Raw genomic sequence first — 25,894 nt, 5'->3', positions numbered from 1 at the left:
CTGGAGCAGAGTAAGCTGGGAAGACAAGTGGAAGAGGAAATATAAGGAGGCTGCAGAGGCCAGTATAAGGACCTTGGCTTTCACCTGGAGTAAGATGGAAACCACTGGAGCATTTCAAGCAGAGGTGTGGCATTTAGAGTGACACCAGTCAGCATGGTTGTGTGTTTTCCCCAGTCACATTCAGCATTGTGGATATAGGCATACACAAAGAAATGACTTTAAGCTGGGTTGAAGTTTTTCCAAGCAAGAATGAAGCAAGAGAGGGCAATAATTGTTCATGGAATTTAAACTGGGTAAATAGGGATGTGAGGGTGAAATGAGGTAGGATCAAGGATTATAGGGTTTCAAAGGATTGTTGAAGTTGGAAGCAAGCTAGGATAGCATGTAGAGGTCAAAGAATGGGATGCTTGAAATTGAGATTGGAAGAGTAGCAGTTATCGATAACGGCGATGTCTAAGATACGGTCATGGGAATGAGCGGCTGAGGCCATTATTTGTGATGCTACCTTATCGTGTATCAAGTTTCTATATATGAATGGAACTGTATCTTGTCTCTCTATCATGTTTCATGAACCAATACCACAATATATTATTACAGTTTTATAATGAGTCCTGATATCTGAGATGGCAAGTTCCTTCATTTCATTGTTCTTTCTTAAAATTATCTTAGCTATCGGTTCTTTGCCTTTCGTGTGAATTTTAGATTAAGTTTATTAAATCCCACAAAAGGCTCTGTTGGGGTTTTTATTGCAATTGCATTGACTTTATAGATCATTTTGAAAAAAGTGATAGCTTTGTAATATTGAGTAGTCCCAAACATGAAGATACCTTTCTATATATTAAGGTCCTCTTTAAGGCCTTTCAATAGCATTTGTCACTTTTCTCCAAAATGGTTTTACCTGTCTTTGATTAAATTTACTCCTAGGTACCTTTAGATTTTATTGCTATTGGGAAAGTGTTCTTTACCTGAATTTTTAAAATGATTATTAACGATATAAAAGAGTACTTTTTTTTTTTTGTATTTTGAGCTTGTATCCAGTGACTTTGTTGAACTTGTTTACTGATTCCAGTATGTATGGATTATCTTGGATTTTCTAATGTACGCCATCATATTCTTGAGAAATAAGGACAGTTTTGTCTCACTTGTGTAGTTCTCATGCCTCATGTTTTTTGACTCCAGTACAATATTTTCCCAAATTTGATGGAAATAGTTTGAAATTTTCACCACTATAAACCTTGATATTGATTTTTGATAGGTAGCCTTTATCAAGTAAATGTCATTCTCTTCTATTTCTAATTTTATTGTTAATGAGTTTTGTGTTTAGCTGAATGCCTTCTCTGCATCCTTTGAGAAAATCAGATGGTTTTTCTCCTGTAATCTATCAACGTGGTATTTGAAAATAATTTTTTTCCGGCATTAAGTTTGTGTATTTTTTTTTACTTTAAGTTCTGGGATACATGATGTGCAGAGTGTGCAGGTTTGTTACATAGGTATACATGTGCCATAATGGTTTGCTGCACCTATCAACCCCTCATCTAGGTTTTAATCCCTGCACGCATTAGGTATTTGTCCTAATGCTGTCCCTCCCCTCGCCCCCCACACATCTGATAGGCCCCGGTGTGTGTTGTTCCCCTACCTGTGTCCGTGTGTTCTCATTGTTCAACTCCCACTTATAAGTGAGAACATATGCTGTTTGGTTTTCTGTTCCTGTGTTAGTTTGCTGAGAATGATGGCTTCCAGCTTCATCCATGTCCCTGCAAAGGACATGAACTCATCCTTTTTTATGGCTGCATGGTATTCCATGGTGTATATGTTTCACATTTTCTTTATGCAGTCTATCATTGATGGGCATTTAGGTTGGCTCCAAGTCTTTGCTATTGTAAATAGTGCTGCAATAAACATATGTGTGCATGTGTCTTTATAGTAGAATGATTTAGAATCCTTTGGGTGTATACCCAGTAATGGGATTGCTGGGCCAAATGGTATTTCTGGTTCTAGACCCTTGGGGAATCACCACACTGTCTTCCACAATGGTTGAACTAATTTATACTCCCGCAAACAATGTAAAAGCGTTCCTATTTCTCCACAGCCTTGCCAGCATCTGTTGTTTGTCAGAATGGCAATTATTATCAAGCTATTCTATTAGTCCTAGGATAAGTTTTATTTGCTGTGATGTATTTTTATTCATACATTGCTGAATTTGATCTGCTAGGGTTTTTATCTTTTATTTATTTGTTTATTTGCTTGCTTAGGACTTTCATATTGATGTTTATAATTGATACTGGCCTATAATATAATGTATTGCATTGTATATTTGAGTAAGTTAGGAGGTCCCCTTACCCACTATGTTTTTTTCTATTCTCTGCAATTATTTATATAAAAACAGAATCATCTGTTACTTGAATTTTTGTTAGAATTTATCTATAAAACCATTGAGACACAGTGTCTGTGAGTAGACAAAAGTATTACTGATTCAATATCTGTCATGGTTATTAATTTGTTTTATTTGTGATTTGGTGTTGGTAATCAAAGTTTTCTAGAAAATTACCAATTCTTTTTTTTTTTTTTTTGGAGATGGAGTCTTGCTCTGTCACCCAGGCTGCAGTGCAGTGGCGCAATCTCCTCTCACTGCAACCTCTGCTTCCCGGGTTCAAGCAATTCTCAACCTCCCAAGTGGCTGGGACTACAGGTGCGTGCCACCACGCCCAGCTAATTTTTTGTATTTCTAGTAGAGATGGGGTTTCACAGTGTCAGCCAAGATGATCTCTATCTCCTGACCTCGAGATCCGCCCACCTCGGCCTCCCAAAGTGCTGGGATTGCAGGCGTGAGCCACCTTGCCCAGCCACCAATTATTTTAATTTTAAAAAATTGTATTGGCATAGAGTTATACATGGTATTCACTCATAATTTATTAAACCTTTACTCAATCTGTCCTTAATCTTCTTTTTGTCCCTAAGCTTATCTGTGCCTTTTTTCTTATTCTCTTGTACTGATCTTAATTTGCTTTTCTCAAAGATTAACTTTTGGTTAACTTGATCCAATCTATTTAATTTTTCTTTATTTCACTAATTCTGCTCTTATCTTTATTTTTTTATGTTTTCTTTAAGTTTGCTTTTTTATTCCTTTTCTACCTTTGTGAGTCCAGTGATTATTAACTCATTTACTTTTAGTCTTTCTTATTTTTAACAAGCACTCTTAAGGTTATACATTTCCTTATAAGATCTCTTTAGCTGGATCCTATTGGCCTTTATATGTAGTATCTTCATTATCATTCAAGTTCTAATGTTTTTCTAATTTCCATTAAGAATTTCTCTTTAATCTGTTGGGTTGTCTAAGATATTTAATTGTTCAAACATTAGGGTTTTTAGAATATTTTTTTTACCCGGGTCTGGGCACGGTGGCTCACGCCTGCAATCCCAGCACTTTGGGAGGCCGAAGTGGGTGGATCACCTGAGGTTAGGAGTTCGAGACCAGCCTGGCCAACATGACAAAACCCTGTCTCTACTAAAAAATACAAAAAAATTAGCTGGGTGTGGTGGCACATGCCTATAATCCCAGCTACTTGGGAGGCTAAGGCAGGAGAATCACTTGAACCTGGAAGGCAGAGGTTGCAGTGAACTGAGATCAGGCTATTGCACTCCGGCCTGGGTAACAGAGGGAGACTCCATCTCAAAAACAAAAAAACGAAAAAGAATATTTGTTTACTGATGATCTGTAATCTAATTTCATTGTACTATATCTATTCTTTGAAAACCAGGAGGGCAACTTGGATTCATTTCTAGGTCATTTAAGGACTATCTACATAATTTGCAGGACTAGATGCTGGATGAAATGCAGAGCCCTTTTTAAGAATTTCATCAAGTGGCCATGAATAATAGTTTGGAGTTTTGTGTATGTGGTTGGTTTATTGTTTTTTCCCAGCCTCCTTTCATTAGCAAGGAGAGCCTTACCCAGTCTCTGTCTTTAAAAAGTGAGTCTGACTGTGATCTCTTTTTTGTTCTATTAACTCCTTTGTATCTGAACTCCTGACCACTGCTGCCTGATTCTGAAAGCAGACCCCAAAGACCTATTATTTCAGGCCCCATCCCCTGAATGCATATTCATTCATTTCTTTTTTTCACATTTTTTTAATTGAAGAAGTATCAACAAACTGAAAACATTCATTTCTAGTCCACAGAGATACATATCTAGTTTTTGATGCAGGCTATGTCTTTTTTTCCATCCTTTATCTAATATTGCTTTGTGCTTGGAGCTGAGGATGTGCTAAAGTATGAATTCACAAAGTTGTGTTGATTGAGAATGTCTGTGATAATTTTCCCAACATTTTATTATGAAAATTTTCAGACATCCAGAAAAGTTTTAGAAGTTGTGCACTCACATAACTGCCACCTAAATTCTATCCACCCATCAGTCCACATTTTAGATCAGAAAGAAATCACAGTTTTAAAACCTTCTCATAGAGAACATATGGACCCTTCAAGAATCAAGAACCTAAATCTGAGAAACAAGGTTATTTGCCCATCTATATCATGGTTTTTTCACTTAACATAATCTTATGATAATTTTCCTAACGGCTTCATTTTCAATCACAACAGGAAAGAAGGTGTGAAAGAAAAGGCAATATGAAGTTATCATATTTATCTTTTCAGCATTTGAAAAAGAAAACAAGTCTTTACTCTGAATTTTTTGGCCTTAATGCTACGTAGTCGGAATTTTATTATTTTAACTTTAATAGCCACTTTTAAAAGTGTTCTTCTATTTTTCTAAGCACACAATGACTTTTTATAATTCTCCAAGTTTGCTAAACCAAATCTGTAATAATCCAGTTTTTAGGACTATAGGACATTCACTAAGCCCATCATGCGTGTTATTAGAGAGTTGGCAGCATTCCAGCCTAGCACATAAAGTGCTGGCACCAGAGTGACTCCAGACTGTCATGTCCACAGCAGCTGTTAGGTCTGTGATGTCCCCAGAGAGTCTCTGAAATTCATCTGGATGAACGCCAGATTGAGGAAGACTTTATTCAGTTCCCTGCATTGGGTATAGAATGGTGCTTCTGAGCACCTTTTTCAACAAAAGTGTTCTAAGCACTGAAAAAATCTACCTACCTATATACCTCCCGTAAGTTTCCATAAAAACAGCTTTCAACTAGGAGTATAATATACTTTAACAACAAAACACTCTTAATTTCTACCACTTCTTACACCAGATGTAAAATTTCACTTCCTGAATAACAAAACTGGCCTTAACTAGTACCACAGAACTGTAAACAATGCTCTCTTTTTTTCTTTAATGTCCTAATAACCTAGTATAACTAAACAAGCTTTTCTTCCCTTCCAGATTTCTTTTAAGAAAACATCTGGGCTGAAGCCTGATCAACAAATATTGTTTGAGCTCTAAGCATATGAAAAAGAAGTATTGGAAAGCAGCCAAAGAAAGGTCGTCAAACAATAGACCTATGTCTGCTCTTCTAGGCTGAAGGGTTAAAGAGAAGAGCATTATGTTGAGGAACAGTATATGCCATTTGGAGTTCCATTAGGTTTTATAGCACAGTAGTTACTGTACTCTTCTGCTTTGTGGAATTATCAAAGGCCATAGGCTATTCACTTAGGTTACTACAATTTATTTACTTTTTTCTTTTTTTTTTTGGCAGAGTCTCACTTTGTTGCCCAGGCTGGGGTGCAGTGGTGCCATCATGGCTTACTGCAGCCTTGACCTCCTGGGCTCAAGCAATCCTCCCACCTCAGTGCCACCAATGCTCCCCTCCACGAGTAGCTGGGACTACAGGCACATACTACCACACCAGGCTAATTTTTTAAATTGCACATAACTCCTTTATTATACTCATTCCTGGAGAAAGGATTTAGTACAGTTATGCTCAAATGAACACTGGACCCATGTGGCCGAGCAACTAGAACATGATTCAGAAATCGGTCAGTGAAAGACACACTTGGACAGGACCAAGAGGATTTCACTGCCATGAAACAAGGCAGCAGAGGGATTCTAAAACACACAGCAGGAAGCACTCCTACTCCTCCGAGGTCAAGGAGCTTATCCCATATTAGCATGAGGAATGGCTTATTTTCTGATGACCACATGTGGGACTATTTCAACTGCCACGAGAGATCCCAGAAGGGTTATGGTTTTGTATTATTTACATATACTATACTTTTTTTATAAAAGTAAATGCAACACCTAAACTAAATTCAGGATTGATCCCAACCTTCTAGAGCCAGATCCTCTGGGGTCCGGGAGGAAACAGCTGTCACATCAACATGCAGGTTACATTCATCTTCCACTGGAATGACTAGAGCCCCCAGGCAGTGGCCTGACTACAGAAGAGCAGAGGACTGGCTCTTGGGGACAGACAGGCTCTCTTGCTTCTCCTCATTGGTCGTGGCTTAGCATGGTTCCTGACCCACAAGTTCTTAGTAAACAAAGCAGTCGCAAAAACCAAAGTCACTACCTTTAAACTCTCTTGGACACGGGGAGCTTTTCCACAGCTTGGACAGAGAACCTGTGCCCTAGAAGTGCTATTCTGACTAGAATGTATGAGGGGAGTGGGTGCAGGAGACAAAAATGGCTAAAACGAAAATGGGAGCCACTGGTCCCCATCTGCAGCTACAGCTCAAGATGCCTACAGATGTGGTCAGTGTGGCGTGTGCAGAAAGGAGGGGCAGAGGGACATGCCGGGCAAGGAGGGTACTCCTGGGGACAGTAGTCTGCCTGCCGGCCTTCACTTCTTGGCCTTGCCCTCGGCAGCCACAGCTTCCATGGCTTTATGCAGTGTCCCTTCATCCCCCAGGAACTGCATGCACCTGATGGGCTTCGAGCTCTTGTCCAATTCACAGACAATGGGAATACCAGTCAGCAGGTTCAGTTCCATGATAGCCTCTTCAGAGAGACCTTCCAGATGCTTGACAACGCCCCGGAGGCTGTTGCCATGGGCTGCAATCAGCACCCCTTTCCCTTCCTTCATCTGGGAACTATTTCTTTATTCCAAAAGGACAGAGCTCTGGCAATAGTGTCCTTCAGACTCTCACAGGAGGATGGCTGATCATCTGTGAGGTCTGCATACCTGCGATCCTTACTGATGTTGCTGAGGCTCCAGCAGAGGTGGTGGGACATCACAGGAGCACCTCCAGATCTTCACCTGGGCCTCACCATGCTTTGCAGCAGTTTCTGCTTTACTGAGATCGGTCAGACCCCCATGGTGCCGCTCACTGAGGCGCCAAGTCCTCATTACAGGTGGGCCACATCTGATCAATGGCATCTAGCACTGTCCAGAGGGTCCGGGTCGCTCTCTTCTGCACTGAGGTGAAGCAGATGTCAAACTCATAGCCAACATCTAGCAGCGCCTACCCGCCTGCGCTTCACCTCCTGGTGGCCCGCCGGGTTCAGGTCGGAGTCGTACCAGCTGCTGAAGTGGATCTCCAGGTTCCATGCGCTCTCGCCATGCTGGATCAGCACCAGTTTGTAGGCGGCCATGGCGGCGGGCTTGGGAGGCGGTGCCGGCTGGGGTTCACAGATTCCAGAGTCACAGCCCGCCCCCTGCCCCCCTTCCCTTCCCCCCCTCCCCCCGCCCCCGCAACCCGACCACTGCGCCTGCGTGCTCGACAATTTTTAATCTTTATTATAGAGACAATGTCTTACTACGTTACCTAGTCTGGTCTTAGACTCCTGGGCTCAAGCAGTCCACCCATATCGACCTCCCAGAGTGCTGGGATTACAAGCATGAGTCACCACACCTGGCTGCTCACCCTTTTATCTCTATAATCCTACCAGATTTCTACCTATGAGAATATTAAATGAGTAAATTAATGTAAAATGCTTAAAACCGCCTGATATACAGTAAGTGCTCCTCGGTAAGCACTAGCTGCTGTTATGACCACTCAATGCCTTTGAAATGCAGTGCATGAGAGCAGGAGGAGAGTGGAAAGGGGAAAAAGCATATCTAATTGTTAAATCAGTGAGTGAAAATCCTATCCATGCTAGGCTCCAGAAATGTAAAGTTGATAAGATATAGCCATTGTCTTGAAGGGACACAGTCTAGAGAAGAAATGAATGTATAAATGAGTATGAGAATGCTATATATCTGTGGTCCCCAACCTTCTGGGCACCAGGGAGCGGTTTCATGGAAGACAATTTTTCCATGGATGGCAGGGGCAGGGGAATGGTTTCAGGATGAAGCTGTTCCACCTCAGACCATCAGGCATTAGATTCTCATAAGGAGAGCACAACCTAGAGCCCTCATATGCACAGTTCACAGTAGGGTGGGCACTTTTATGAGCATCTAATGCCGCTGCTGATCTAACAGGAGGCGGAGCTCAGGCGGTAATTTGAGTGATGAGAAGTGGCTGTAAATACAGATGAAAATCAGCTCACGCTCCAGCTGCTCACCTCCTACTGTGTCACCTGGTTCCTAACAGGCCACAAACCAGTACCAGTCCACGGCCAGGGGTTTGAGGTCCCCTGCTACATATAAACTATGTACAGGCCACGTGCGATGGCTCACACCTATAATCCCAGCACTTTCGGAGGCTGAGGCAAGTGGATCATCTGAGGTCAGGAGTTCGAGACCAGCCTGACCAATATGGTGAAACCCCATCTCTACTAAAAATATAAAAATTAGCCAGGTATGGTGGTGTGCACCTGTAGTCCCAGCTACTCCAGAAGCTGAGACAGGAGAATTGCTCGAACCTGGGAGACAGAGGTTGCAATGAGCTGAGATCATGCCACTGCACTCCAGCTTGGGTGACAGAACGAGACTCCATCTCGATAGATAAATAAATAAATATATACATACATACATACATACATACATACATACATACATAAAATAAACTATGCACAAAGGCATTTTGAAAGTCTTCCACAAGGCCTGGCAAATCTCTCTCATGTAATAGTGGCAATATATAATTTAAACTATTGGGAGAAAATATTCTACTTATTCTTCAAAGTCCCTTTTAAATCCTTCTTGATCCAAGAAGTTTTTCCTGTCTTCCCAGACATATTTGACTCTTCCACCCAAGTATATTGTACTTCTCCCAGACCACTTCTCACTTTATCACTTTTTATACACTTGGTTTCTTCACCTTACTGAATTGCAAGCCTTAAGGCAAGAATTGTATCTTGCTTATCTTTATGGTGCTGAAGTGTGAAGCACCATGCCTTGCATACCAAAGGTGCTCAATAAATACTTTTAAAATGGATAACAACAAAAAAATTGGACGACATTACCTTCAAGGGACTGCCCAATCAGTTTATTTAATTTCACTTTTGTTGTGGTGAACATTAACTGCAGAAAGACAATTGTTTTCCATTCAGTTTTTCCTTCCTATTAGCATGGAATATTAATACTAGACTGTATTTATCACAACATCAATTACAAGCATTGAAATATATCACTGTTTCTACCTTCTGTATTTCTCTTGGATGAATACTTTATTGGAAGATAACTAATTTAGAAAGAGACTCTATTTCTTTTGAATGACTTTCGTGGTTCCTCGGTACTTACAGATTACGTTGTACGTATCACTCAAGGCTTAAGGGATGTGTTATCTGGATGCACTTGCTGATCTCTTATTTTTTCTTTCTTTGTTTTTCTAATAACCAACACCATTTCTAATTTACTTTCCGTAGGTAAATGCGAATGTAAGGAACAGATATTAGGAAATGCCAAGGCATTCTGTGGAATGAAATATTCATATGGTGAGTCTGAAATCCTTAAATGCTTCTGAGAACCTATTCACACTAAGTTCAGAGAATTTTTAAGAAAATGGGAGGCCTGACTGATGACATTGTGTATAAATGAAAGCACAAAGCATTAGTCTTACATAATAACACTAAACACAGTGTTGTGGTCTTGAGCTAGATTTTCCTGACGTAGATGGTGATGGATGTCTCAGGGAGGGCAGGATGCTTGTAGAGCAAAGGTAGAGTTATTATACCATAAGAAAAAGAGGCAGAGAGCAGAAAGAAGAACTCATGATATGAAATCCTTTCTCGTGGATACTTCTTGCCTTATTCATCCAAAAGGGACATTTCTAGCCACTTCAGTGACTCTTGTGCTCGTTTGTCATGCAGTAATACTGAGTAGAAATCAGTTTAAGGCAGCATTTCACTATGGTTGAGAGCACAGGCTTTGGACTCAGACCTATGTGAGTCTGATTTCTGGCTTATTGGGTGGGAGACTTAACCTCTCCAAACTTGTTTCCTCATCTGTAAAATAGGGATCATGCCACCTTCCTCGTGGAATGAGATGTTTGAAAAGCATGCAGCACATTACCTGGCACATATTCGATGCTCGGTAAATGGTAGGGGGAGGGAGACGATGTTTTATTTGTGAGGCACTGAGACCAGCTGTCCACCTGGGTCTCTTCCCCACCCTCTCTGTATACGCTAGACACCCCTATCTTTCAAATAACAGGAAAATACATCCTGTACAAAAAGGGAAATGGCACTGCCTAAGTAAAGACTGTTACTATCTTCAAATGTCTTTATATTTACTATTAAATATATTAAGATATCATATCTTGCCAACACATTCTTGCCCAGTGTCTGAGACTTTTTTTTTTTTTTTTAAGACAGAGTCTCACTTTGTTGCCCAGGCTAGAGTGCAATGGCACAATCTAGACTCACTACAACCTCCCCCTTCTGGGTTCAAGTGATTCTTATACCTCAACCACCTGAATAGCTGGGATTGCAAGCATATGCCACCACGCCCAGCTAATTTTTTTTTTCTTTTTTTCTTTTTTTTTTGAGATGGAGTCTCACTGTGTCACCTAGGCTGGAGTGCAATGATGCAATCTTGCCTCATTGCAACCTCCACCTCCCGTGTTCAAGCAATTCTCCTGCCTCAGCCTCCCAAGTAGCTGGAACTACAGGCATGTACCACCATGCCCGGCTAATTTTTGTATTTTTAGTAGAGACAGAGTTTTACCATCTTGGTCAGGCTGGTCTCGAACTCCTGACCTCATGATCCGCCTGCCTCAGCCTCCCAAAGTGCTGGGATTACAGGCGTGAGCCACTGCGCCTGGCCTAATTTTTGTATTTTTAGCAGAGATGGGGTTTCACCATGTTGGCCAGGCTGGTTTTGGACTTCTGACCTCAAATGATCTGCCTGCCTCGGCCTCCCAAAGTGCTGGGATGACAGGCATGAGCCACCACACCCAGCCTGAGACTTTTTATTGATCTATAATATATATGGCCTGAAATATACACTACAATGAGGAGAAATTTTTAAGTCATGATTTATGAAACCAAGTATTTAGGTTCTGGATAACATTGTCTCTAATCTCATATAAGATTTTAAAAAGTAAATAAGTGGTAAAAACCCATGAATCTTATCTAAAATTACATGCACACTTCCCTCTCTACTTTCTAACTTGGCTAAATAATAGAAGAAAACTTTTGAAATGTACAGCGCTCAGTAAAGGAAAGGCAGTTTAGAGGGAATGGCATTGACTATTAAGAGCAAAGAATATGATAATTTAGTTCAAAGTCAGTTCATTCAGCGAAAATATCAACTGGTTTTCCTTATCACATCAACTTGGTAGCTCTCTGAATTTACAAATAACCAATCTTTTAATACAACTGCATTAATTTTCTACTTAAGAAGAATTTGAACGCTCTTAATGTGATGAAACATCTTGGTCTTATTAAGTGCAAAACTGCTACAGACTTGGAAAAAATTGGTTTCCTCCTCCCCATTCTCTGGCTTAATAGAGAAAAAAAAAAAAAAACACTTACTGGCTTACTCCTTTAGCAAGTTATCTATTGAGCAATAGAAGTGACAGACAAGGTCCCTGCTCTCTTTGAGCTTACAAGTCTAGTGGAATAATAATAGCGAACATTTACTGAGCGTTAGCCACACGCCAGGCGTTATGCTCCCTGTCCTTCATGCATTTATCTCATCAGGGTTCCAGCCCAAACTCTACCTCTAGCCAACCAGTTATGTGAACTTGAACGGTTCACTTTATTTGTTTTATTTATTTATTTATTTTTGAGAGATGGAGTTTTGCCCTGTCACCCAGGCTGGAGTACAGTGGTGTGATCTGGACTCACTGCAACCTCTGCCTCCCGGTTTCAAGCATTTCTCCTGGCTCAGCTTCCCAAGTCGCTGGGACTACAAGCATGCACCACCACGCCCAGCTAAATTTTTTTGTATTTTTTAGTAGAGACGGGATTTCACTGTATGTTGGCCAGGCTGGTCTCAAACTCCTGACCTCAGGTGATCTACCCACCTCAGCCTCCCAAAGTGCTGGGATTACAGGCGTGAGCCACTGCACCTGGCCTTAATTTCTTAAAACTTGCTTCCTCATGTATACAATACGTGAGCTTTTAAGACCCCTTAGAAGTCTAAAATGTGATGACTCCATAAAGATAGCTGTCTGACGCTGTATTCGCAGAGTATGAGACCAGCCAAGATAGAGTGCTCTCATTACACACACTCTTCCGTGGAGATGTGGATAGGCCGATAAGAACTTCCCTGTGAAAAAATATATATATATGAAAATTAGCCGGGCATGGTGGCCTGTAATCCCAGCTACTCGGGAGGCTGAGGCAGGAAGAATTGCTTGAACCTCGGAGGCGGAGGTTGCAGTGAGCCAAGATCGCACCATTGTACTCCAGCCTGGATGACAGAGCAAGACTCTATCTCAAAAAAAATAAAAAGAACTTCTCTATGTTCCCTAGTGTTCCTGAGTAGCTCAGTGATTTTTAGCTTTACTTTCTTTCTGACCCCAAATTATTCCATTAGTTAATCCCCAGCCATATCAATTTCATCAATGGGAGGGCGTAATAGAATCATGAGTCATACAGAATACTGGAGCTCCATCGTCATGCATGGGTGTCCAGCCCTTTGAATGTGAAGACTTTTTGGTTTATCTGTGGTGGCGGATATCACAAAAATTATGCACAGACTTTTTTTTTCAGTTCATCAGCTATCATTAGTGTTAGTGTACCTTATATTTGGTCCAGTGTGGCCCAGGGAAGTCAAGAGGTTGGACACCCATTAAGGGACAGCTTCCCTAACTCCAGTCACCTTGCATTTTATGCCAGGAGAAGAATATTAAGTAGTCAATCATATTATTTAATCTCTTTAGAATATACAAAATGTATTCTAGCAGTAGCATTTTGCTCTCTATCATAACATTAAACACAATTAGCCACAAAAGCATAATATAGTCAGAACCTAAATAAAAGCCAGGATAATTCTACTTCCTATGTTTCCTCTCTGTTTAGATGTGGTAGCTGAATGTATTTAAGATTATAATTGCAATAGGCAAATGGTTGATATTCTCTTAGGATAATGATATTGGAGGGAGTCACATTTGAAATTGCCTAACAAATAAGAATATAGTTAATATAGATAAATGAGATAAAGCCAGTGCAAAACTGAATGAGCCTATGATTTTTTTTAATTTAGTATTTTTATTTTATTTCAATAGTTTTGGGGAACAGGTGGTTTTTGGTTGCATGGATAAGTTCTTTAGTGGTGATTTCTGAGATTTTAGTGCACCCATCATCCAAGCAGTATAATGTGTAGTTTTTTTATCCCTCACCCCCTCTCACCCTTCCCCGAGTCCCCAAACTAAATGTTATATCATTCTTAGGTCTTAGCTCCCACTTATAAGTGAGAACATAATAAGGTTTGGTTTTCCAATCCTGAGTTACTTTCCTTAGAATAATGGCTTCTAACTCCATCCAAGTTTAATGCCTAATGATTTTTAAAGCAAATTTTCACATCCTCATCATCAATTCACCTTTCCATCACATTCTGAAATGCATATTTAAGTGTTGTTCAAACTTCAAATGATAATAGGAAATTCTATGTGTTTTGACTTCTGTGTTGTTAACAGTGCTAAAAATAAAGATTTTATCAGCTCATGATAAAGGTACTCATGTTGAGGTCAATGTGAAGATTAAAAAGGTCTTAAAATCTACCAAACTGAAGATTTTCCGAGGAAAGCGAACATTATATCCAGAATCATGGACGGACAGAGGATGCACTTGTCCAATCCTCAATCCTGGTGAGTATTAGACTTTCCTATCTTAGTACCTACCTTGTCTTTGCTGATTTGCTACTTGTCTTACATCCTCTGAAGCACAACATAAACAAACTCAGCAAGAACATCTCTCCTTTTCACCATCTGACTCCTGTGGAAAATCCAAATGGAATTCTTTGAACTCACATCGAAAAATTATTTCTCTTCCATGTGCTCTATAAAAGTTTAATATTTTAAAATCCAGAAATGTAATACTCTCTATCCTAAAAGAGGAGGCTCAGATTGGTTCCAGGTGCCAGTTGCATAGAAAGCACTTTCATGAATTTATCTGCCATTTACTCTTTATCTGAAAGCTAGGTCCTATTACAGTAGAACCTGTTCCCAAAGGAAGTTCAAATGCAAAATTCCATCTGTGGAAATAATATTGAATTCATTTCGACTATTGCTTGAAAAGCATCTGTTTCTCCTGGAGAGAAAACAGCTCTCAAGTTCTCATCATCTTGTTTTTCATGAAATGATATTTCTGGTTTCAAATTAGAAACAGCAGAAATAAACAAAACAAAAACTGTAGGATTTTAGAGCAACTTGAAATGGAGAGAAATTTGATTTGCACCTTTAAATGTTACAGCAGAAGTGAAGACAAATAAATAAGCACAAGGGTTCTTAACCCAAGCCCATGGTTATCCTGGGTTATAAGCTGCTTATTTCTCTGTCTCCCTCATCAAATTTGAAGATGGGATTTAGGCTTTTGATCATAGTATCTTCAATACCTACCATTAGTACCCAGATAATGGTAACATAATACTTAGCAGGTTCTAATAAAACAAATCATAATTCAAAAAATCCTCTGCATCTGCCTGCTTGTGTGATTGTAATCTGTGTCTTAGTGGCACTGATGAAACAGGTGCATTATTTATGTTCTTGGTCTAATTCCTTCCCCATATAAACCCAATGTTACGTTAATAAGAAGTCTTTTGCGCCCAGCCTGGCCGACATAGTGAAACCCCACCTCTACTAAAATTACAAAAATTAGCCCAGTGTGGTGGTACGGGCCTATAGCCCCAGCTACCCAGGAGGCTGAGGCAGGAGAATCACTTGAACCCAGGAGGCAGAGGTTGCAGTGAGCTGAGATCGCGCCACTGCACTCCAGCCTGGGTGACAGAGCAAGACTCCATCTCAAAAAAAAAAAAAAAAAGAAAAAAAGTATTTTTTGGTCTTTGATTAATAAATTTGAGAGAAACAGATAACTGAGAGAGAAAGAGAAAGAGAGCATAAACTAACAATAAAATATCCCCTCAGTCTAAACAGACTCAACATTGATACAGAACTTTTGATTTTGGCCAAGTGTTGACCAATCTCTCACATCCTTTTTTACCCTTTCAATAATATATTTAAATTAATTTAGATTTTAATAAGGAAACTGTGAAAAATAATGTTTTAAATTATATAAATAAATAAATAAATAGACTGGGCATGGTGGTTCATGCCTGTAATTTCAGCACTTTAGGAGGCCAAGGTGGGAGGACAGCTTGAGCCCAGGAGTTCAAGACCAGTCTGGGCAACATAGTGAGACCCAGTATCTACAAAAAAACTTTTTAAAAATTAGCTGGGTGTGGTGGCACATTCCTGTAGTCCCAACTACTTGGAAGGCTGAGGTAGGAGGATCACTTGAGCCCGGGAGGTCAAAGCTGCAGTGAGCCATGATTGAGCCACTCTACTCCAGCCTGGACAAACAGAGCAAGACCCTATCTCAAAAGAAATTAAAAATACATAAATAAAATTCCAAAGAACAAATTGAAGTAATAAGAATCCTGGGCTTTGAATACAGGAACTGAAACGAATTCATGTAAGTTCTATTTCCCAGTGATTTGTGCTCAGAGGCATCTCTTATAAGAGCTTTCCTACCGTCTTGGCAAAAGAAAAAAAAAAGTCTGCCCAGTTTAGTGAGACATTAAAAACAAAAGCTTTGACCATGTGAGCCACCCTCCAGGAAGTGAACTATACTTCCTAATCAGGTTTCTGCCAAGCCAAGTCAAAGAATCAACTGAGTTCATCACAACTGAAAACATAAGCGCAATTATTCAAAGAATTCTTGAAAACATGTTTACTTGCTTTGAAGAAAAGACTGGAACTTGCCAAAGCAAAACCAGACACTCTTTCATTTTACTTTGTTTTTCCATTTTCACAAGTTCAACAGCTAAGGCCAAAGAAAGCTGATAAGAAAACTGAAACCTTACACGCCAACCTGCTTCCTTGGCTACTTTGGAAAAGAAACAATCCTATTGGGTATTCCTGCATATTCATTCATTCTTAATTCATGCATACATTTACTCATTCATCAGTCATATATTTTAGAACACCAAAACTAGCACTAAAGTATTGTATTTTCTTTTTCTATGGATACAAAATAAACTTCGTGTTCTCAAATGTGTAGCAAAGTAGATGTCAAAACCCTAGAGCTAGGAAAATAAAATATAAATGCTAATAAGAGGTGTAAAAGAACATTGTTTTGCACGTTTGTTTTTGGTGTGATGCTGCTTCATAATTTGTGGTTTTATTCACTATTGTTTTTATCAATTTAACTTATATTTATACTTTAATGGTAAATTCCTGTTTATTCTATTTGTAGTTTCAAAGTAAATTCACGTAAAAATACTAGACTTAACCCTGAGATTGATTTCTTTTTTTTCTTTTTTTAAAGACAGGGTTCTCTGCTCTGTTGCCCAGGCTAGAGTGATGGTACTATCACTGCTCACTGCAGCCTTGACCTCCCAGGCTCAAGCAATCCTCCCGCCTCAGCCTCTTGAGTAGCTAGGACTACAGACGTGCCACCAAACCCAGCTAATTTTTGTTTGTGTTTTTGTAGACAGGGTCTTGCTATGGTCTCAAACTGGTCTCAAACTCCTGGCCTCAAGCAGTCCTCCCACCTCGGCCTCCCAAAGCACTGGGATTACAGGCGAGAGTCACTGCATCCAGCCCTAACTTTGAAGTTTCTTAAAAATTGATTATTGGCCGGGCGCGGTGGCTCACGCTTGTAATCCCAGCACTTTGGGAGGCCGAGGCGGGCGGATCACGAGGTCAGGAGATCGAGACCACGGTGAAACCCCGTCTCTACTAAAAATACAAAAAATTAGCCGGGCGTGGTGGCGGGCGCCTGTAGTCCCAGCTACTCAGAGAGGCTGAGGCAGGAGAATGGCGTGAACCCGGGAGGCGGAGCTTGCAGTGAGCCGAGATCGCGCCACTGCACTCCAGCCTGGGCGACAGAGCGAGACTCCGTCTCAAAGAAAAAAAAAATTGATTATTGTATTTTTAAATGAGGGGTTTATTATTTTAGACATTATACAAACAATTTTAAGGCTATTATATTTTTAACTAGTCTGTTAATTAAATATTGAGATTCTTTTTCATGCAGAAGGTTGTCTTTTATAATTTAAATGCCTTTTCATTCATTTTACATCGTACTCTCCAGTGTTTGAAACCTCTCTGTCATTATTTTCCTTTTTCTCTTTTTCTGAAAACACCATAATAGCTTTTTTTTTAACGTTTAGGATGAGTTTCTTTTAATAATCTTTTAGCAGGGTGCTGTGGCTCACATCTATAAGCCCAGCACTTTGGGAGGTTGAGGTGGGTGGATCGCCTGAGCCTAGGAGTTCGAGGGCAGCCTGGGCAACATGGTGAAACCCCAGCTCTAACAGAAAATACAAAAATTAGCCAGGTCTGGTGGCATGAGCCTGTTGTCCCAGCTACTCAGAAGGCATAGGTGGGAGGATTACCTGAGCCTAGGGAGACGGAGGCTACAGAGTTGAGATGGTGCCACTGCACGTCAGCCTGGGTGACAGAGTGAGACCCTGTCAAAAAAAAAAAGAAAGGAAAAGGAAGAACGGAACCCAGAGATCATCTCTGTTAAGAGCTTAGGCAAATCCTTTCCAATCTTCCTCTGTGTGTATGTATTATATTTTTTAACCAAAATGATATCATAGTGTATGCTCCATTCTGTAGCCTGCATTATTCTGTTAACAAGCTTTACCTTCAATTTCAGTTGATTTTCATATTATCTAATACTCAGGTCATGTTTCTATTTCCCAACTGATCCCAAAATGTCCTCTTAGAGCTGATTTGTCCTTGCCAGTATTCAATCCAGGATCACACATTATATCTAGTTTTTCAGTCCCTCAAGTCTCTTTTAGTCTAGCACAGTTTCTTTTTTATGACTTGTTGAGGAAACCAGGTCAGATGCCCTATCCATTATCTGACCATCAACATGGTTCATTTATGGTGGTGTTTAGCTTGTTCCTCTATCTCTTCTATCTCCTGTAATCTCTAAAGAAAGGCTTGATTGATTCAAGACAAACATTTTGGCTACAGTCCATTATAGAGATCATTGTGTGCTTCATGTTGAATCATGTCAAATGCACATGGTACCTGGATAACCTCCCATCAGTGTCTCTAAGCTTGACCTTTGGATTCCAATGAAGGCAGTCTGATCTCTCCATTGCCAAAGTTTTGTTTTACCTTTAGAGATAGAAAAGAATGAGTGTGATATTATGTAGCATTCTACAAGCATCCAGCTTTCCATTAACCATTCATTTAATGACTTTATCGCCAATTGATAATCCTTGCCTGAATCAATAATTTCATTAGAGTCTGAGAAATGATGGTTTTCTAATTCTTTTGAATTCTCTTCTCTTGTTAGCTGGCGTTCTTCTGTAAGAGGGCTTTCTCTCCCAAGCTGGGTAACTAGATTATCATGAAATACAGTTCTTATTGTAAAGACGGGATAAATGTTACGTTCTTTCCCTTTAATTTCTAATTTTCAAAGTAAGAAATGGTTTTAACAGCTACCTCTAAAGATGACAAGTTAAATTTTCTCTAGCTTTTTCATTTTTTAGTGTCATTTTGGAATTATGGATTTCTATGGATTTAATGTGTTTTCATAAACACAATTATTATGTTTCTTGGTGCTCAACTTATCACAACTTTGACAAGTTATAACCCCTTCCTGCTAGCTGCTGTGTCCTTTTAAAAAGACACACATTCATCTTTGAAAGCTTTCTTATTTTTTAACACAGTAAGATGTCCCATGCTCAACTTCCTACCCTGAATCTGGAATAAGCCATTTTCCAAGAAGCCTGTATGGTTGTTACAGGTGTTCATTACTACTTGGATGACATTTTTTTCTCAGTCATTTCAGTGAAAAACGAGCGATGAATGATATTTTCAGTTGAATTTTAGCATCCAGCATTGACTTCATTTAGTTTTTAAAAGTATGTCTCTATTTTATATTGGAAAGTTTTTATTTTATAAACATAATTATTTTATCTATCCTATAATTTTTAAAAATTGTTTCTAAATACCAAAATCTACATTATTACAAACATTAACTAAGGGCAATTATTGTATTTCTTTTTAATAATCTATAGGTAATGAGACTGTCCTTTCATTTCTTGGATGTATTAGCTAACATTTGTTATCTAAAGCTTGAAAGGAATTTTGAATACAAGGTCATCACATGATCTAGGCAAGTTTTATCATTTATTTAGTTTTCTTTTTTTTTTTTTAATGTGTGACAAAAAAACATCCTATTCCAAAAACACGTAGGCTTTATATAGGGAATATGTGTTATTTTCTATAATTCATAGCTTCTTTCCTATATGTTTTCCCAAATGCTTGTTTCACTTTTCTAAAAATCCTCCTTAGGCTGGGCACCGTGCCTCACGCCTATAATTCCAGCACTTTGGGAGGTCGAGGCAGGCAGATCACCTGAGGTCAGGAGTTCGAGACCAGCCCGGCCAACATGGTAAAACCCTGTCTCTACTAAAAATACAAAAATTAGCCGGGCATGGTGGTGCATGCCTGCAATCCCAGCTACTTGAGAGGCCGAGGCACAAGAATTGCTTAAACCCAGGAGGCAGAGGTTGCAATGGGCCAAGACGGCACCACTGCACTCCAGCCTGGGCAACACAGCAAGACTCCATCCAAAAACAAAACAAAACAAAACAAAAACAAAAAAACCTCCTTAATATACACTACCATACACAGTGAGTCTCCAAGATATACTGATCTAGGGCAGTATGGTAAGTGTCCTTAGAACCCTCAGTTCTTTGCCATAGAGCAAGGTATAGTACAAAGGAAAGGTTCTAGACTCAGCATGACCTGAGTTTGAGTCCAGGTGCTGCTATACTTACAAAAAGATATCAAACAAGTTTCCTAGCCTTGCTGAGCCTCAGTTTCCTCATTTGCAAAACAAGACAGAAAAAAATATCTACCTCACAGGGTTATTTTCAAAGCTAAATGAGATCATACATGTAAAGCATACATGCGCTAAGCATAGTAAATGCTTACTAAACGGCAGCTATTAATGTTTCTTACTCCTTATTCCAACCCTGAATATACAAAACTGCTGGAGTCAGGCAGGCGTGGTGGCTCATACCTGTAATCCCAGCACTTTGGGAGGCCGAGGTGGGCAGATGGCTTGAGTTCAGGAGCTCGAGACTAGCCTGGGCAACATGATGAAACTCCATCTCGACAAAAAATATGAAAAAATTAGCTGGGAGTGGTGGCGCACACCTGTAGTACCAACTACTTGGGAGGCTGAGGAAGGAGGATTACCTAAACCCAGGAGCCTGAGGCTGCAGTGAGCCAGGCATACCTCTACACTCCAGCCTGGGTAACAGAGCAAGAACTTGTCTCAAAATAAATGCAAAAGAAAACCTGCTGGAGTCACATCTCTCCCTTCAACAGAGTATGATACTATATAGCCCCTAATTTTGTTCTCTTTTAGGTTTGGAATACCTTGTAGCAGGACATGAGGATGTAAGAACAGGCAAACTAATTGTGAATATGAAAAGCTTTGTCCAGCGCTGGAAACCGTCTCTTGGAAGAAAAGTCATGGATATTTTAAAAAGAGAATGCAAGTAGCATTAAGATGGATAGCACATAATGGCACTTGTCTATGTACAAAACACAAACTTTAGAGCAAGAAGACCTCAGACAGGAAACTGGAATTTTTTAAAGTCCAAAACATATAGAAATGTTTGAATGCATGGGTCTCATCTAACTTATCTCTTCTGGACCCATGTTTAAATACAGTTTTCTTTCATGAAGAGAAATGAAAACCCCTACACTGATAATCTGTTTTCTATGGGACTGATTCTGAAATTCTTAACTATTAAGAATATTTTAATAGCAGCATGATATTTAGCAGTAATCCATTAAGGGCAGTGCCTCTAACAAGGACGCCTTCCAGCTTCAGCTATGTTACTTACGTTTGATGATACTTAAAGTAATGAATGAGGTTTTAAGGAATCCCCAACCCTACTATCAATCAGAAAAGGTGTTTCTTAAAAAAAGAGCCTTCTCTTCTGTGTTATGCATGAACTTTGGTCTGTAGGTGTTAAATGGAACCTCTCCATGTGTATATAGTATTTCCTTGTATAAAGCACTTTACTACCTACCACTTGTGTTGTGAACGTTTGGAGACTGCTGTTGAAAGAAGGAAAAGGTGTGTGAGACAGCCTACCGAAGCAGCAGCGTTGCCACTACATGTGGACAAAAGTGACCATATGAAAGAAGTTGTGCTATTTAACTCTGAATACTTGGAGAAACTAGGTGAAGATGCAACCAGAAAGGAGAATATGTATGCATGAAGTCTCAGCTTCGAGCTGGAGGCTAGATTCCAAGATGACAGCCATGATGAAACTTTTAAAAAAACTAAACCGGAAGAGACTTTAAAATAAGAGAAAGGAATCATAAATGTAGACATATGCTTGGCTAAAGGGGAAATGGACTTTAAATTTTAAAGAGCTCATTTGCAATGCACTTGTGTACACTTCAAAAATTATTGTAGACACAGAATTTGTTATATTTTTGTGCTTAGTATTTAAACCTGAACATTGAAACAGTTTTCCTCCTTGTCTTTCTTAACAGTAATAGTCATTATATTTACCAGTTTTTTAACACAATGTATGTGATAGTCAACAAATCACAGTTTTTCATTATTATTCATCTTCTGTACCCATGCATAACCACTATACATAGTTTCTTTTGTACTTGAATATACAAAACAGGAACACAGTGCCATATGAATAATTTCACATACAGAACCTTTTTTTCCCTGAAGTCCTGTGGACTTACAAAAATATATATATATTGCTTTGTTAATTTGTTTTTATATTTCATATATGTAATAAAGGAATACGATCTCCTGATTTTTGTCTCATTTCTTAACTCAGTGATGCTAAAGATTATCTTCTCATAATGAGGGAACTTAAATCTAATTCATTAATTAATTTAAGAAAATAAAAGAAGACCTGACTTCCTCTCTGTTACTCCGGGGTTTTGGAATGGAGTGGAAGCTAACTCAGATGGATTTATTTTCTGTAGCCTTTAGACACAAACTTTTTTCATCAGATACATTGTGATTTTTATATTACATTAATTTTAACTAATTTAAAAAGTAATAAATGTTCATTGTTGAAAATACAGAAAAAGCATAACAGGAAAAAATATTTATACTCCAGCCATCCTGGGATAAGAGCCATTAGCACTCTGGTGTCTGTAACGTAGACAGTTTAATGTGCATACATATATACGTTTTATATAATTGGAATTATACTAAACATAGTCTTATGAAATCTGCTTTTTCACCTGGAGCATGTCTCTTAGCTTCTTACCTATCCTATCTTATCCTGGTAGGTGGACCACTATCTAGTATGGTTATCATTTAGAAGCAACTTAAAAAACATGTTGGTAAGTATAGCATGCCAAAAAAAAATATTTTAAATACATCAGATACAGAATTTTCCATTTCACTTTGTTTAAAATAACAAATACCCACTTTAAAAAGAGTAGAAATTTTTTCTTTCTTTTTTTTTTTGTTTGTTTTTTGAGAGGGAGTCTCGCTCTGTCCCCCAGGCTGGAGTGCAGTGGCACGATCTCGGCTCACTGCAAGCTCCGCCTGCCGGGTTCACGACATTCTCCTGCCTCAGCCTCCCGAGTAGCTGGGACTACAGGCGCCCGCCAACACTCCCGGCTATTTTTTGTATTTTTGGTAGAGACAGGGTTTCACCGTGTTAGCCAGGATGGTCTCAATCTCCTGACCTCGTGATCCGCCCGTCTGGGCCTCCCAAAATGATTACAGGCATGAGCCACCATGCCTGGCCAAAGAGTAGACATTTTTTAAAAAGAGTAGAAAAAAGTCCAAAAAAATTAAGTTAAAAAAATTGCAGAACATACATAATTAGCCCTACCCCAAAAACACATTTATAGCATATATAGTGTTTTTAAAGTTCTGAAAGAGGGCCAGGCACAGTGGCTCACAACTGCAATCATAGCACTTTGCTGAGATGGGAGGATTCATAAGGCCAGGAGTTTGGGACCAGCCTGGGCAATGAGTGAGACCCCCATCTCTTAAAAAAAAAAAAAAATAGCCAGGCATGACGGTGCACACCTGTAGTTTCAGCTACTCAGGAGGGTGAGGCAGCAGGATGTCTTGAGCATAGGAGTTCAAGGTTACAGTGAGCTATGATCATGCCACTGTATTCCAGCCTGGGTGACTGAATAAGACCCTGTCTCAAATACATAAATAAAAGTCCTGAAAGAGAGATAGATTATAACAGTATTGGTCCCTGTCTGGCAAAGAAGGAAGGAGATTTTTCCTTTCTTATTTTACATACATTTGTATTGCATGACTTTCTTTCACTAATAATGTACTACTTTTGTAATTTTTTTTTTTTTTTGAGACAGAGTCTCACTCTGTTACCCAGGCTGGAGTGCAGTGGCCTGATCTTGGCTCACTGCAACCTTCGCCTCCCGGGTTCAAGCAATTCTCCTGCCTCAGCCTCCCGAGTAGCTGGGATTACAGGCACTCACCACCACACCTGACTAATTTTTGTATTTTTAGTGGAGATGGAGTTTCACCATGTTGGCCAGGTTGGTCTCGAACTCCTGACCTCAGGTGATCCACGTGCCTCAGCCTCCCAAAATGCTGGGATTACAGGCATGAGCCATTGCACCCAGCCTGTAATTTATTTTATAAAACAAAATTTAACCAATTGTTTTTAAAGTGTGTTCAAGTAAAATCAGAACTGAAAGTTTAATTTTGTCTAGTTTACCAAATTGTTGGGTCCCAGTGTCTTCCTAGTCCTCTTTGACTAGAATCTGCTTCCTTCATTGCTCTTTCAAGTACCTTTTCCAGCAACATTCAAAAAGATAGGTTACTATTAAACCGTTTCTTAAGGTCTTGATTCTCAAATCACTTGCATCCTTCCGGTGCAGTTTTAAATTTCCTATGAACATCATTTGGCTTCCAAAGTGGAAAAAAAAAGGAAAAGGAAAAGAAAGAAACCTTATGTTCCCCATTCTGTACATGTAAAGAAAAAAATGGAGCTGGCCCCCTCATGACCCCATTCCCATTCCCATCATCCCATCATCCCAACATGCCATCATCCCAACGTCCCAACATGCCATCATCCCAACATCCCATCATCCCAACATCCCAACATCCCATCATCCCATGGTCCCATCATCCGAACGTCCCATCGTCCCATCGTCCCAACGTCCCAACATCCCAACATCCCATCATCCCAACATCCCATCATCCCAACATCCCATCATCCCAACATCCTATCATCGCAACATCCCAACATCCCATCATCCCATCATCCCAACATCCCAACATCCCAACATCCCACATCCCAACATCCCAACATCCCATCATCCCATCATCCCCACATCCCATCCTGCCATCCTGCTACATGCACTTTCTCCTCCTTAGCCTCTTTCAAAATAACCACCTCGGTACTAAGACAACAGAGTCAAATAAGACTTCCATCTATGGCTTCAGTGGAACCTGAACACTTCCTTTGAGTGCTACTGGGAAAGTCTCTGCTCCTGGACCTTTACTCTGTGTGCCGCTGGGCTTTATTAGTCAGCACTGAGTTTCATAATTGTCACATACCTATCCGTGTGATTTGCCTGAGGTCAACACAGTCTTGCCCTCTTCTTACATCATTTTCCCTGTAGAGGAATGTTACTAATATTTACTATTTGATGCAATGGAAATTCTCAATAATAGGATAATCTTTTAATAGTGTCCTCTAAATGAGGTCAAATCTGTGGGGATATGACCATGAGCCAAATAGCAGTGTCCATCTGGCTATGTTAAACAGAGAGCAAGTCCTATTATGGGTAAACATAGTTCTTGGGGACACTTTAGGTTCTTGCAAAACAAATCCTTTTCTAAATGATCGGAGACTTACCAATTCCAAAGGGTGGGAAAAAGAACCTTGAAAATGTCTCGTGCTGGCCGTCCCTCTGCCACTCCCCTGGAATGCCTGAGAACAAGAGTGAGCACCGCCTGGCCTGCTGAGTTTTGTGAGAAGTCCCGGGACTGAATCGCTTTTGTGCTCATTGTTTCAATGATAAGCAGTCCCTGAACCTAACTTTATCAAAGGGCCAAATTCACATCTTATTTCTCACAGTTTGGAAGGAAAATATTTATGAATAACCTCAATTTTGCAAGGGAGATTGGTATGATAAAAATGGAATAGAAGCAAAAGGGTGTGCCTCAAATGAATGACAGTTTCTTTTTTTAAGTCTCTCAGAAAATGATTTGTCTGAAAATACTTTTTAAAAAATGATTCCCTAGTCCCTGTGTTCCTACACTTTCACCAAAGAAATGTAAACATGTTTCTACTTTTTGAGGATTACTGATTGTGTTTGAAATGTGCATTTTTTAAGTGACAAATTCCTAGATTTATTATCAGTCAGTTTATGTATGTGAATAACCAAAAAAACAGAGTGTTAGTCATGAGAAAGAAAGAAATATGCACTGGGCTAATAGATATTTCCAGAATGTGAGATGTATGTTCCATTAAGAGAGGGT

At 39.6% G+C, this 25,894-nt stretch overlaps 1 protein-coding gene, 1 long non-coding RNA gene and 1 pseudogene across 3 annotated transcripts in view; 1 reads left to right on the top strand and 2 right to left on the bottom strand.

Annotated features, from left to right (window-relative positions):
- NTN4 (netrin 4) overlaps positions 1-22,217 on the top strand; it is a 129,954-nt gene extending 107,737 nt beyond the window's left edge. For both annotated transcript variants that reach the window (XM_032170938.2, XM_032170939.2), the window contains exons 8-10: positions 9,644-9,712; positions 13,864-14,034; positions 20,792-22,217. In XM_032170938.2, the coding sequence (XP_032026829.1) occupies positions 9,644-9,712; positions 13,864-14,034; positions 20,792-20,928 (377 nt within the window). In that variant the 3' untranslated portion in view covers positions 20,929-22,217. The remainder of the gene's footprint in view (positions 1-9,643; positions 9,713-13,863; positions 14,035-20,791) is intronic.
- On the bottom strand, positions 6,582-7,489 carry LOC116479117 (phosphoglycerate mutase 1-like; annotated as a pseudogene).
- On the bottom strand, positions 9,411-20,714 carry LOC131380797 (uncharacterized). The gene is made up of 3 exons (XR_009209007.1): positions 18,433-20,714; positions 14,068-14,161; positions 9,411-9,689 (listed from the first exon to the last, which is right to left on the bottom strand). It is a non-coding gene; the product is annotated as an uncharacterized LOC131380797 (long non-coding RNA).
- Positions 22,218-25,894: the final 3,677 nt, after the last annotated feature.

The sequence above is a fragment of the Hylobates moloch genome, unplaced genomic scaffold, assembly GCF_009828535.3.
Source record: "Hylobates moloch isolate HMO894 unplaced genomic scaffold, HMol_V3 SCAFFOLD_12, whole genome shotgun sequence".
In the NCBI taxonomy this organism is placed as follows: Eukaryota; Metazoa; Chordata; class Mammalia; order Primates; family Hylobatidae; genus Hylobates; species Hylobates moloch.
Note: the sequence above shows the minus strand (reverse complement) of the source record. Positions and strands in the feature narration are given on the sequence as shown.